The sequence below is a fragment of the Danio rerio genome, chromosome 2 (genome assembly GCF_052040795.2).
Source record: "Danio rerio strain M-AB ecotype USA chromosome 2, GRCz13ab, whole genome shotgun sequence".
NCBI classification, from domain to species: domain Eukaryota; kingdom Metazoa; phylum Chordata; class Actinopteri; order Cypriniformes; family Danionidae; genus Danio; species Danio rerio.
In genome coordinates, this window is record NC_141022.1 from 23678718 (window position 1) to 23694504 (window position 15787).

At 35.1% G+C, this 15787-nt stretch overlaps 1 protein-coding gene across 1 annotated transcript in view; it reads left to right on the plus strand.

The window, feature by feature from the left end:
• The first annotated feature begins 227 nt into the window (after positions 1 to 227).
• plppr4a (phospholipid phosphatase related 4a) overlaps positions 228 to 15787 on the plus strand; it is a 39463-nt gene continuing 23903 nt past the window's right edge. The window contains exon 1 of the mRNA XM_087240681.1: positions 228 to 614. Within this exon, the coding sequence (XP_087096807.1) occupies positions 537 to 614 (78 nt within the window). The 5' untranslated portion in view covers positions 228 to 536. The remainder of the gene's footprint in view (positions 615 to 15787) is intronic.

A 15787-nucleotide genomic window follows, 5' to 3' on the forward strand; every position in this document is an offset into this window, starting at 1 on the left:
GCTAAATATTCTAGATTAAATTATTTGTTTGTTTTGCAAATAATTTCAATTATGCTTACAATTATGCTAAACAACGCCTTATCTACAACCGTTCTGAGAATTTTAAACCATTTGACAGTCATGATAGTGAGAACGAGCGTGAACGCCCCCACCTCACACACACACGCGCGCGCGAGAGAGCTGCTGGTGAAAATGGGTTTTTAGCACACCTCTGACGTCATCTGGTCAGCATATTGCCTCCAACAAGAAGGTTGAAGGTTGTCATAAAACATTAATCGGTGTTGGACATTGTTAAAATCTCCATCGTCGCGTCCTCGGGGGATGCTGGTTGTGTTGTCATGGTTTCAGTCATGATGTGGCCAGGTTTGATACAGCATCTTTCCGTGTGTCTGTATCCGCAGTAAAAGCGCACTTGGGGATGGAGAAAACGACAGCCTGAAGGAGCGCAATTACTGCACACGGAGAGAAATTGCTCGAGCTGGGCTTTAGTGTTCCTCTCTTTACGCACCGCGTTATAAAGGAACGTACCGTTGATCATGTCTGCGAAAGAAAGGCTCAAAGGCAAGATGACCAAAGACAGCGTCACCTTGCTACCCTGCTTTTATTTCGTGGAGGTAAGTGGGTGTTGTAGAGCGTTTCGTGTGTGTTATGTTTAATTAATAGAGAGAGTTGAGGATATGCTGGTCTTCATTCATTCGTTCGTTCGTTCATTCATTCATTCATTCAGTGGTCACGTTCAAAATCAATCTCTGGAGCCACAGTCAGTGTTCATTCTGCATGACTGCTCCTTAACTTTATGCATTTGCAATTTGAGAGAAGAGAAAGACTAAATGTATTACACTTGTTCTTTATCAAGTGAGATGCACAGGTACATGAGATGTCGAGACATTTTCTTTCAAATAAATAAAGAAATAATTGGCTTTATGTCTGAAATTCTGTCTGCCAAAAAGCCCACTCTATGATTTTGAAATGCAGTTTTCAATGTCAAGACAGCATAGCCATAACACATTATTGCTTTAAAAAGAAACCACACTGCTTATAGGACTTGAAACAATCTGGAAATTAGGTAATTCTAGTCAATCTAGTGGGTTTAGTATGTGAACGGTTATTATATGAAGGCTAATCTGACGTGGCCTAGATATCAGAAAGTAATGAGTGCTGATCACTGGTTTCATGGGAGATAATGGTGGCAGTCTTTGATCTGTCTTGTTTACATGTCAGGCTCCTGTGCTGAATTCCCCGTTTCCTGGATGTTAAAGTATATTAAGCATCCTGCTGTATGGTACAGATTAAATAGCGTGATTATGGACTAGATATTGGTTTTATGTTCAGCTTAAACAGTTCATTCATTGAGGAATGAGGGCATAAGTAACTACTGTGAGATGTAAGCTATGTGTAGCTTTTATTAAAGTGCCCCATTAGCCTTTTTTAATATTAACATCATGCAATGTTTAATTTATTGCTAAATCTCCGTAGAGTTTTACAGATCAAAGTGCACTGCAAATAATGTAGAATTAATGGCAAACTTCTGCTTCTCGTCTATGTACTGTACATCTGTAACAAATTAGCATATTTCGGCTTGCCCTCAAACACTGTAATTGGCTTATATTGTGGACATCAGGTTGACAGAAGCATTTACTGTCAAGACTAAACATTTATCCCCTCTTTGTTCCAACTCCTATTATAACAACCACTGAAGTTGCAAAATCAATCTCTTACACTCTCACTAGGATGACCACCCAAATTGGTAGTTCTATCTTGGATGTCAAGCTTTATATAATATGTGTTTACATATTTCTGTGTGTTTTTCTCCTTGAAAATAAAATTAAACGTTTATAGATATTTGAAAAACCATAACTCTTTATGTATTATTTATTTTACCAATTTATTCATATAGTCATCATCATATTATAATAATAGTGGGAAAACTAACCAATCATCGTATTTATTGAAATGATTTTTTTCCCTCTGATGATGACGGCAAATAATAATAGAGAAAATGAACCAGTGGATTAAACATGAACTATTATAGCACACCAGACATCTGGATGTAAATACTTAACAAGAACATTCTACTCAAAGCTGCCAAATCCAGCAAAATAGCTTTGAGTTCAAGATTTACCGAATTTTTACCTAGTCTCAATTTACCTAGTCTCTTACATACTGTAGCTTATGTTTAGTAGCCTGAATAGATGCTATGGGTTATTGTTGCATGACCTGAACCCGATCAAGTTAAGTGCCAGTCACAATAACAAGCTTATTGGTGATTCAAACAATATAATTTACATCATTATTTATAAATAGTTAACTCTAATAACTCACTGACTTCCAACTACTGACTTCCAAATGTGCATTGTCAACAACTTGGCTGACCTCTGACTTGACACATACGTAACACACAACAGCACTGTAAAACCCAAAAAGTTAAGGTAACTTAAACTATTTGAGGAAACCGATTGCAAACCATTAAAGTTCAAAAACTAATCCCAATGATGAGTACTGTGAACTTAATCCATTTGAGTAAACGAAGCAATTTGTGCACAGTAAATGAAGAGAACTCAAACCAGCTTAGTGCTGTAAAACTTAACAAGTTCAGGCAACTCAAACCGTTTGAGGAAACCGATTGCAATCAGTCATTTGAGTTTAAAAAAAAAAACGAATCTACTGTATATGAGTAATGTGAACTTACTCCATTTAAGTTGAAGTAATGAGGTATTTAATTAACTCATTACCTTCAACACTGAGTTCAAAACTATTTTTCAAATAAGTGGAATTAACTGTCAGTAAATTTTGAGTTACCTACACTCATTTCATTTGATAAAGTTGACTGTTGGGTTTTACATTGAACGATGTTGATGATGATGATGATGAGGATGTAATCCAGTTCAAACAAATACAGCTGTTCAAAAAACTGAAGCTCTTATTTTCTTACAGTGAATTTCTCCTTTATACCTTTTTACTTCTTGTTTTCCACTTTTACTTAGTTACTGGCATTTAGTTATGCTCATACAACTACGTTCTCTGACCAGAGCTTCCGCTAAGAATGTGTCTTACATCATACAGTATGTCATGCTGAGTCAAAGATCAGCCAAGAACACTGAACAAAATTATTCAAAGATGATTCCTTGAATTTACTATTTTTTACGTTAAGTGGTTGTAAACAATCAATTTGGGATGATTTTACTAAATTATTACAAGATTAATTTTTTTTTATTCAACGCATAGAAATTGTTTGCATCAATTTTACAAAAAAATCCTTTATTTTCAGTGAAGTTGTTGAGAATGTGAGACCTGGAGTCATTGATTTGAGTTTACGTTTTGCGATCATTTTCCTTTTTAAGAGAACTATACTTTAATAGTGGAAAAGACGGAAATTGAAATGTCCGGCTTAGGTCTTGCTTGTAATGGAAATTTGGGTTAATTAAGTAGAGTAGTTCAGTTTTTACAGTGTGTCATCAGAGGACTCAAACTCAGACTTGAACTGATAAAAGGTCATTGTTACTGAAGCACAGTGTGTATTGCTGTAGAATGATGAAGCCTTTAAATCTGAAATTCAGACATGGAAATTGTTGTTTGTCTTCTGTCAATCATTGTTGGCAGTAGATAAGACAAGTTACTAGTACAGACTGGATTATGTGATCAATCAGAGAGGAATAGTTTCTTGGAAAGTAGGCTTTTAAAAATAATGAATCTTTGAATGATACTCTTTGAGAAGATGTTAAACAAAATGGACTAGCGAAACCATTGGGTTAAAATCTAAAATAATTTCAAATTTAAATTTTCATCTGACAACAATGTCTGTCCTTATTTTTGCACAATGTGGATTGAAACAACCCAGCATTTATATAACAAGATAATGAAAGTGTTTTTACCCTTTGATGTACATTGTACTCATTAGGATTTCACTCTGTCATTTTTTATGTGAAAGATTCTATAACACATACACATTTTTCATCAAGACATCCTGATGTAAAACCAGTTGTAAAGTTCTGTAAAAGGCTAACCTAGAATAGCGTCTGTTTGTCAGATCAGACAGAATCAATGCTCATTGGCTGCACTGAAATGAATATCATGTACCCAGGTGTGACCTGGTTGCCTTCTATAGAGTTGCTTTGCTGCAGAGACCTTGTTTCTGTTCCAAGCTGGGAAGGGAATGAATTAAAAGAGTCATTTATTCTGCTATGCTTCACTGATTTCACTAATTAATTTCCATGTTTCACTACTGTGTTTCAGTTTATAAAATTAACTGCAAGAGGGCTGGAAAGTTTTCCTTGTCCTCCCACAATTTTATTTCACAGTTTTTGATAAATATCATTTCAAACATATAGTTCCATATCAGTTTATAGGATCATGGTTTAAGTTGTAAGTTATCAATCTAATCTTCTACAATGTAGTTTGATCAATACTCTAATATCCACCACAATACCTACACTGTAAAAGCCAAAAAGTTAAGGTAACTCAAACCATTTGGAGAAATCGATTGCAAAAAACCATTTAAGTTCAAAAACTAATCCTAATGAGTACTTTGAACCTAATCCAATTGAGTAAACGAAGCTATTTGAACACTGTAAAACCTGAAAAATGAACAGAACTCAAACCAACTGAGTACTGTAAAACCCAATAAGTTCAGACAACTCAAACCGTTTGAGGAAACCGATTGCTACAAACCATTTGAGTTAAAAAACTAATCTATACGAGTACTGTGAACTTACTCCATTTACGTTAAAGTAATGAGTTATTTAATTAACTCATCACCTTCAACACTGAGTTCAAAACTCTTTTCAAATAAGAAGAATTAACTTTCATTAAATTTACTACACTCATTCCATTTGATAAAGTTGGGTTTTACAGTGTACAATACCCATATTCCTTCAAAAAGTCTTCATTAATACATTCTTAATGGTTTAGATGTGCCATAGACTGCTCTCAAACATTGTTTAAATAGTTCTGTAATGTCCACATGAGGTATGTGGCTTATGTATAGTAAGGGCAAAAACTTGAATGTTAGAATGAAATGCTCTGTTTTTACTTTATTTGGAAATGTCATGAATAATAATGATTATTATTATTATTATTATTATTCTATATTAAATATAGGATAAATTGCATTTCAGTTGTTGTTCATCACAGCAACAAATACTTAAAGACTGATTTATTTTCAAACATTTTCACATTTTAATCCGACCTACTGTACAACATAGAAAATTTTGTGACTATTTATAGTCCTTTTGTTTGTTAACTCTGTACAGTAACGCTCCACTAAAATTAATACATTGACAAGCATTTATTAATCATGTAAAACTCTTAGTTAATGTCTGATATGGGCGGCAGGGTGGCGCAGTGGGTAGCGCTGTCACCTCACAGCAAGAAGGTCGCTAATTCGAGCCTCGGCTCAGTTGGCATTTCTGTGTGGAGTTTGCATGAACTCCTTGTGCTGATGTGGGTTTTCTTCAGGATCCCCTAAATTGTCCATAGTGTATGTGTGTGAATAAGTGTGTATGGGTGTTTCCCAGTGCTGGGTTGCAGCTGGAAGGACATCCGCTGTGTAAAACATATGCTGGATAAGTTGGCAGTTCATTCCGTTGTGGGAACCCCTGATTAATAAAGGGACTAAGCTGAAAATGAATGAATAAATGTCTGATATGCATTTAAAAAGCCTTAAATTGAGTAACTACTCAATTACAGTTGTATATTTTTAATTAACTTTAACATATCACTACAATGTCTGTTTCTAACTAAGAATTTTAATGCATTAACAATTGCATTTTATGTTATTGTAATGTTACCTACTGTATTGTACTTCATCATCCTTTTGAAATTTAATTTATTTAAACCTTTTCCCTGAACATTTACAGTATATAATGCAATACATCGACTATTTTTTGGTTATTATACTTGTTAAAGTAATATTTCTTACAGCTTACATCAGTATCATAATAATATCATATACCGTTAAAAACTTCTGCAATTAATTACCAGAACATTTGATAGTGGCAAAAGCCTACCATAGACCTAACCAATAGAGTTTTCACAAGCAAACGTGAAAAGTGCTTTTATGAACTTTTGATTTTATTTAGTTTTTATCTTACTTGTGGAAACGTGCTTTACTGGACTTAAACTAAAATGCTCTGCATCCCAAGTACAACATGTTGTGGTATTTATTTGGTTAAACTTTGGCTGAAGCATGCATTTACAGGTACAGTGAGCCTGTGTTGCACAAAACTATATACGTTAAGCTATTTCAAGAACACCAACAGTAGGCTACAATATTTCTCTATTGAGAAGTGTTTTTTCAGATGCAAAACTGTTTTATTGAGACTTGCAGACAGCACTGACAACATTTATCTGTGTTTTGTATTATATTCCTCTTGCGTACAATACTGATTTGCTTAGTCAGTGTTTTCGTGTGATGTGGTTATTTTGCTGTTGTACAAGGACCTCAGAAATACTTAGATTTATTAGGTGTAGTGACATGAAACTTCACTGGGGTCAAAATAACCAGAAAATAACCAGCTAATTAACCAGATAAAAAATGTAACAATAGAAAAAGACACCAAACACCATTAAACATGCAATATAGTCTGGAAAAATTTAATTAACCATTCTGGTACTGATAGATTGTGCATACCGATGCAAGTTTTAATGACTTAATAAACAAATGTATTTATAAAAAAGTTATTTTTGTTGTGTATTGCACTGTAAGTTTGTACCAACTTTAATATAAGTGTTTAAGACTTGAGTAAGACTTTTGTTTTAGCAATTCAATGCTTAACATTAGAAAATATACAGAATAAAGGCAATAAATGACATCCAGTGGTGTGCTTTGGGTCATTGTCCTGCTGGAAGATGAACCGTCACCCCAGTCTGATGTCAAGAGCACTCTGAAGCAGGTTTCCATTCAGGATGTCTCTGTACATTGCTGAATTCCTCTTTCCCTTTATCCTGATTAGCTTTCCAGTTCCTGCTGCTAAAAAACATCCCCACAGCATGATGCTGCCACCACCATGCTTCAGTGTAGGGATGGTATTAGCCTGGTGATGCGCTGTGCCTGGTTTTCTCCAAATGTAATGCCTGGCATTCACTCTAAAGAGATCAATTTTAGTCTCATTAGACCAGAGAATTTAAATTCTTCTGGTCGGAGAGTCCTTCAGATGCCAAATTCCATGGCTTCCGTCTGGCCTCTCTACCATACAGGCCTGATTGGTGGATTGCTGCACAGATGGTTGTCCTTCTGCAAGGTTCTCCTCTCTTCACAAAAGAATGCTGGAGCTCAGACAGAGTGACCACCGGGTTATTGATCACCTCCCTGACTAAGGCCCTTCTCTCCCGATCACTCTGCTTAGATGGCTGGCCTGCTCTAGGAAGAGTCCTGGGGCCTCATGTTTCAACGCTGCGTACTCACAAAAACTTTGCGTACGGCAGATTTCAAGCTCACGTTTGGATTAACTAACAATGAAATGAACGTGAGAATTTGCGTTGGTCCATGCCAACTTCATGCCTGGCGTACGTTCATTTCTTGTGTGTGTTTGTTTTATTTCCATTGGCAACTCCTAGAGGCAATTGTGTTAAATTGCACACTACAAAGTATCTTTGAGCCGTGTAATGGCAGCTGTATGGGACAGGTTCATCCGCATTTCTAGCAGGTATAAGGTGTCCATACCATGCGGTTGACCAGCCAAACATTAAAGTGCAATTTGCAGCAGTCGCCGGTTTTCCCAATGTAATCGGAGCGATCAACTGCAAACACACTGCTATAAAGGTGCTATCTGAAGACGAATTTGTATACGTGAATCAGAAACATTTCCATTCAATAAATGTGCAAATAATATATGATGCACAGACTTATAAATGATTCCTACTTGTCTTCCTCGTGATGAAGAATAGAAATCTGATATGTAGCGGGGGAAAAAAGGAAAACGTCTTCATCAGAAGCTGGATTCGAACCGAGTTCATGCTCAAACATGTCAAGACATGTTGCCATGCATTCTAAAAGCTATGCCACTCATGCTGTTAAAGTCACTACAAAATTTTTCACCTTTACATCTCACTATTTCTTTTTTAAATCCACTCAGTGCGATATTCAGACCCAACTGTGTTAACCGCATCAGCTAAACTCTCCCACTCAATTTTTTCTTTTGTTATTAAATTCCGGAGGACAAACTTGCAAATAACACAGTTTTTTTCCGGTTCACCTCCAAAAGTAGCACCTCCAATTCACATTCTGTTCAAAGTTTCTCTTTTTGCTTGCTTTTGCCATTGCTTTTTCATTGGGTTTTGCCAAAGTAGAGTCATTAGCATATTAATACGGGGGAGGAGGCAGGAAGAGGTTTTCCGCTCGTGCACGTGCGCTCAGTTTCACATTCATTGTGATGTACAGAAAGAATATGCGTGTGATTCGGCGTATGCAGTGTTTCATACATCTGAAGTTTTACTGCATACGCACATTTACAGCTTTGTGCGTACGCAATGTTTTAGTTTGATTACAACGCCAAGTACATGAGGCCCCTTGGGGTTTCAAACATCTTCCACTTATCGATGAGAGAGGCCACTGTGCTCAATTTAACTTTTAGAGCAGCAGAAATGTTTCTGTAACCTTCTCCAGCCTTGTGCCTTGAGACAATCCTGTCTTAGAGGGCTACAGACAATTCCTTTGTCTTCGTGCTTGGTTTGTGCTTTGACATGCACTGTCAACCCTGGGACAGGTGTATGCTTTTTTAAATCATGTCCTATCAACTATATTTACCACAGGTGAACTACAATTAAGCTGCTGAAACATCTCAAGAGTGATCAGTGGAAACAGAATGTACCTGAGCTCAATTTAGAGCTTCACGGCAAAGGCTGTGAATACTTATGTATGTGTGATTTTTCCGATTTTTTTATATTTTATTTTATTGTGTGAAGAATTTTGAGGAAATAAATTAATTTAATCCATTTTGGAATAAGGCTGTAATTTTTTTTTAAATGTTTAAAAAGTGAAGCGCTATGAATAATTTCTGGATCCAATATAATATAATATAATATAATATAATATAATATAATATAATATAATATAATATAATATTCTCACTAACCTTCATATTTTGCGGCCACTTACTTTCTAAAGATTTTATCCATTGTCAGCAAAACACATTGGTCAATTAAAATAGAAATAGAATGTATATTATGTTTACTTATTCTGTCATTTAAGCATGGGCCCGGATAATTAAGTTTATTTTTACATAAATAGATTTTACAATGAATGCCGATGGAACATAATTTAACTATTTTTTGACTAATTTTAAGTTATTCTGAACATTAAAAGTGGCAACGTTTATGTTTGCGTGGGTTTTCTTCTGGGTGCTCCGGTTTCCCCCTCAGTTCAAAGACATGCACTATAAGTAAATTGGATCAACTAAATTAGCCATAGTGTATGAGTGTGTTTGTAAACGAGAGTGTGTAGGGTGTTTCCCAGTTCTGGTTTGTGGCTGGAAGTGCATCCTCTGGGTAAAACATATGCCGCAATAGTTGGCAGTTCATTCCACTGTGGCAACCCCAGATAAATAAGGGACTAAGCTGAAGAAAAAAAAAATGAATAATATTATTCATATGTAAATAAAAGTACTTTCTTCTAAAATAATTAATGCAAACAACATAAAAGGACAGCTCATCTTCGACCAGTCAGTACAATCTACAGTATACAGGGTTTCTTTAATTACTGCAAAATTAGTACTGGATAAAGTGTTAATACCCAATAACTACCAGATTTAATTTTTTACCTCAAGTGACCCACTACAATACCATACATTTTTTTGTTTCTCTGCTATAGGATGTTGCATCAATAGAAGTTCAGACCGCAGGGGCTTTTTTCTGCAGATGCGCTCCTCTTTTTAGAAGGGGGCTGATTACAGTAATTAACGCCCCTACCCCCACCTTTGATCCTCATGCTGTCCGCTCAAGTTTCGTAATTATTCAGTACGACGCCACATTTTCACTTTGCATCGCAATATGTGTCCTCCTGGGAGCTGCAATAGACACACACTGAAGACTCTTCCAGCTGATCCATGTTCATTGAGATATTATGGGGTGAACTGTGTCAATGACAACAATGTCTCTAGCATATCTATAGATGTTTCATGAAAATTCACCTGAGAATAACCTTCGTTCTCCTTTTATCACACATCTTCTCTCTAGCCTTAGCATGAACCCGGTATCGCTGAAGAATGTGAAAAGCCCCAGGGGATGTAAATTCAGTGTAGTTTCATCCAAACCCTCATTACATGTATTGGAGAATATGTAGCTCATTTACTAACACAATACTGATCGGTAGCACTTTGTTTAAAAGAAAAATGAGAGAGATGGATCATGTAATATTACAGTAATGACTGCTGAAAATTGTAGCCTTGCAATGTACTGTATGTTTGATTTTTTTAGATGCTGCCTCAGTATGCAAAAGACAGTATGCTTAAAGTCATGAAATAAATATTACCAAACCTGAAATTTTCAAATGTAGTGTAGCTTATAAAATAGGTCATTGGGTCAATCACAATTTACAGTAAATCTGCTCAGAAAAAAGGAAAAGAAAAAAGAAGGGTAAATTGTTTCAAGTTAGAGCATTAGAATCATCATAATAATAATGCAAAACATGTATTACAGCTTTTTCTACATATAATGTGTAACTAATTAATTTACGTATTTATGTATTTGCTTACATACTTATAAGAAAGCTAAAATGAATATCCGCATATTTGAATATGATTTTATTTAAAGTAAAATCCACTAAAATGTAATTTAATGTAATGGCTCATATACAAGAATATACCAATAAAATTTGTCAGGCATATTTAAAACAAGAATAATTTGATGGCATTGTAAAATACTTTTTTATGGATCACATTGTCACATTTGCCAGCGATCTAACCTTCATAGATCGCTGGAGAACATTCACATTTACATGGACTACAATCCTGTCTCAATATGAACTACAAGCCCTGTCATGCAACACACACGCCTGCTCCAAGTCTCCATTGATTACACTCACACAGCTGATTCTGCTCATGCACTGACTACACACACATATACGGCTCACTTTGAGACTCTTATTGCTGAGTCTTCCCTGCAGCACAGAACGTCAACATGGTGGCATTTTGATGTTACGTCATAGGGACACTGGATTTTGTTTGGAGATGAAAATCGGGTTGACGTCAGAACTCAACGTCCAGCCAATGTCAATGTCCAACCTAAAATCAACCATATATCAATGTCTAATCATGTTACACCTTGATGTTGGGTGGACATTACCACTGACATCTACCAGACGTTGGATTTTGGTCACTTACCAGCACAACTTGAAATCAATCAAACATCAACATAATTTGATGTGGTTGGATGTCAAAAAAACATTGTCCTTAGACACTGGCTAGACATTGAATTTTGGTCACCTGATGTCATGACCTAAATCTAACCTAATATTAACGTCTTATGATGATGTGTGCCTGTTGGCTACCGTGTAAGATTAAACAGTGTTATAGTTTCCATGTGTTCTGACCCTTTCTTTGTTTTATTGTTTACCCTGCCTGTTTTATAATTTGTTGGCAGTATGTTTTTATTCATATAAATATGATACAATTTAGAATGATTACTTGTTTTTTTAAATTCATTTTATTAAGTATTGATCAGAATATGTGATCTGATTTCATTTTTACATAAATAAATATGTTATGGTGAACGATGAAAGACATTTTTCACCATATTTTCACTCTTTCTTTACAAGATTATTTAAACAGTGAAAGTCCATACTGTTGTTAATTTGATTAGTAATGATTACTTATTTTTAAAATATATTTTATTTACTATTGATCAGAATATTAGGCTTAAGTTTTACAATAATAAATATATTGGTCACACTTTACAATAAGGTTCATTAGTTAATGTTAATTAATGCATTTACTAACATGAACAAACAATGAACAATATTTAAATTTACTACTTTATTTGATTATTTTAGTGAAGGTTAGTTAATGAAAATACAGTAGTTCATTGTTAGTTCATATTAACTCATGGTGCATTAACTAATGTTAACAAGCATGGTCTTGGATGTTAATAATGCATTAGTAAATGTTCAATTATGATTAATAAATGCTGTACGAGTGTAGTTCATGATTAGTTCATGTTAGTAAATGCATTAACCAATGAACCTTATAGTAAAGTGTTACCAATATATTATGTTGAAGGAATGTCAAAGAACATTGTTTCACCATGTTTTGACACTTTTTAATACAATCATTTGAAAATTTAAAGCAGACTCTTTCATTTACTATGATATTTATGTATATGAAATCCCTTTTTATTAAATTTAATATGGACATCTTATCTATGACCCACAAATATAAAAAAATTTTCAATTCATTAGCATGATTCAATAATATTATCTTAGATGAGTTTCAAGAAATTTATTTCATATATTTATTTCTTCAAACCAGAACCAAAAAGAGAGATTTCTGTGATAGTAAATGTTCCGAGACAAATATAGTGGTGAATGAGATCAAATGAAAAAAACAGTGTGTGAAATGAACTTAAAGGGCTAGTTTACCTAAAATTTTAAATAATGTCATCAAAGAGTACCACTTCACAAGTTTCTTTCTTCTGGTGAACTCAAGAGTAGATTCAAGAACTGACTGATTACACTTGCCAATAGAATAATTACTTTCTATTGTAACCCCTATCTGTATTACCACAACAGTTAAAAACTAAAATAATACAAGGATACTGTTAATGAACACAGTTTCAAGTGATGCAAATTCAAGAGCTTAAATATACTCTGCAAACAAAAGAAAAGAGATGAAATTTAGTTTTCCAACTCACAAACAACACAATAAAAAGTTTGTGACTTCCAGAGAAATCCAGAAAGCTGGTTATGTGACACGGATAAGTTAAAGGATATGTAAACGGATAATCTCAGTGTTTGAATCCAAAAATTAAGGATATTTCTGACTTATGGGTATGTTTCTTACCATATTTGTTTATTTCTTAAGGTCATTGGGAAAGCTAACCATTTAATTCTAAAATAAAACATGAAGAAAAAAATTGCTAAATTTATATTCAAGTTTTTTTGCAGTGGATGCACTTCCAGCTGCAACCCATCTCTGGGAAACATCCACACATACAAACTCCACACAAAAACGCCTTGAGCCAAGCCAAGCCCAGGTTCGAACTAGCAACCCAGCAACCTTCTTGCAGTAAGGCGACAGCACTACCTACTGCGCCACTGCGATGTCTATATATATATACAGACACACACACACACACACACACACACATATATATACACACATATATACATACATACAGTTAAAGTCAGAATTATTAGCCCCCCTGAATTAATAGAGCCCCTGTTTATTATTAATTTTTTCCCCCAATTTTAGTTTAAAGAAGAGAGGATTTTTTCGACACATTTCTAAAAATAATAGTTTTAATAACTCATTTCTAATAACTGATTTATTTTATTTGCCATGATGACTGTAAATAATATTTGACTAGATATTTTTCAAGACACTTCTATACAGCTTAAAGTGATATTTAAAGTCTTAACTAGATTAATTAGATTAGGCAGGTTAGGGTAATTAGACAAGTTATTGCATAATGATGGTTTGTTCTGTAGACTATCGAAAAAAATATATAGCTTAAAGGGGCTAATAATATTGTCCTTAAAATAGCGTTTAGATAATTAAAAACAGCTATAGCCGAAATAAAACAAATAAGACTTTCTCCAGAAGAACAATTATTATATATATTTTTTTCATTGTGTTTTGATTTAGAATGGAATGTTTAGTGTTCCCAATGGTTTGCGTGTATTGAAATAAAATGTATTATAAGGATTTATGCTTTACTCACTTTTTTCAACACACGGTTATTATTTTAAACACAGCTGTATAACTTAGTATCTATCTATTATATATTATAAAATAATATAATCATATAATGTAATAATATATAATAACTATCAAAAGGAAACAATAGTTTTCCAGAGATAAGTCCCGGCTGAAAGAGCATCCGCTGCATAAAAACTTGCTGGCTAAGTTGGCGGTTCATTCCGCTGTGGCAACCTCAGATTAATAAAAGGGCTAAGCCGACAAGAAAATGAATGAATGAAGGAAATTATATACCTTGAGTAACCCAGAGTTCAGGTTTTAGCATATGGAAAGATAACCTTGCTTTCTGGAAAACACCCCATGACTGTCAAGCTCATTGTTACATTTGATTGAGTCAAACTAGAAAACTATAAAACCATTTATGTGATAAATCTTGCATAATTTCGTGCAATAATTTAGTTCTGCATTAATAACATCAAAACCCAGATGAATGGCTCTCTGAAGACTTTCCTATGGGTATTTTTATAGCAGGGCCTTTCAGTTTGTGAGTAAATTAATGTCTGTAGTAAACAAACTTGACAATGCTTTGATGTTTTGCTCTACATCCATGCTGATCTTTTTCGCATCATGCCATGCGGCAAAATCTACACTGCACATGGCAAAGCTAGTGTTGCAAATCCATTTATCCTCCTTGTCAGTATTATCTAGATCTCATCAGGAGTAGAAAGGAGCATCAGTCATGCTGCATTTAGTGTAAAAAGAGTTATCAACTATAGTGAGTTTGTCCACCTCATCTCTACCGTAACTGCATTTGAATATAAAATACATCTTCTGAAGTAAAGCAAACACATTAATAACCAAGCCCTCAATCATTTTTTAAAATGTTTTTTTTTTTTTTTTTTTTTTAACCAATACCCTGGCGGAAAAAAAAGTATACGGCTATTGCTTTCAAAAAAAAAATCTATTTATGTTTAAGCAGGGTAGCAGGATCAAAGTTTAAGACATTAGTTTCATAAACATGCACAGGCACCTTTCTTCATACAAAATGACACTTCATTGACTAATGTAACAGAAACTAACACCAAACACAAACACACAGTTGTAGAGAAGAAAGTAAAGTAAGAGTTTGAGAGAGTGTAATGAACCACAAAATCACAAAAAATCTATTTTACCCTTCTATGGTCTCTTTTGCGGTTATATTTCGTTTACACAAGTTCAGTGGTAGTCTGGAAGTGTTGCTTTTGTTCCTTTTGTGATGTGAAGAATTCCCTCTGTTGAGCAATTGGTTAGCCGGTCGTCAATTCTTTGTCCTCACTAGGCTTTGAGTGGGGTGAAATCTGGATTTTCAAGTTAAGGCGGCAAACCTGTTTTTGGTTTCACGGCACGCTAAACTTATCTAGACTCTTGACAGAAAAGAAAGAAAATTGTTGGTGAAGGGAATGTCTGAGCTGTCCAATTAACCCGTTTTGTCTGGGTCCCCGCCTGCTCCCTGGAGTCTTCTGGGGTTCTCCTGGGGTTCTAGTTCTGGGTTCATGTCTTTCTCTGGTCTAAAGTCTTCTAGTGTTTGTGAGGGCTCTGTGTGGTGGCCTTCGGATGGTTTTGTACCCACCCTCTGGAGCTGCAGTTGACCATTCATTCATTCATTTATTGTCTTGTCGGCTTAGTCCCTTTATTATTCCAGGGTCGCCACAGCGGATTTAACCACCAACTTATCCAGCAAGTTTTTACGTAGCGCATGCCCTTCCAGCCGCAACCCATCTCTGGGAAACATCCACACACATTCACACACACACTCATAAACTACGGACAATTTAGCCTACCCAATTCACCTGTACCGCATGTCTTTAGACTGTGGGGGAAACCGGAGCACCCAGAGGAAACCCACGCGAACGCAGGGAGAACATTCAAACTTCACACAGAAACGCCAACTGAGCCGAGGC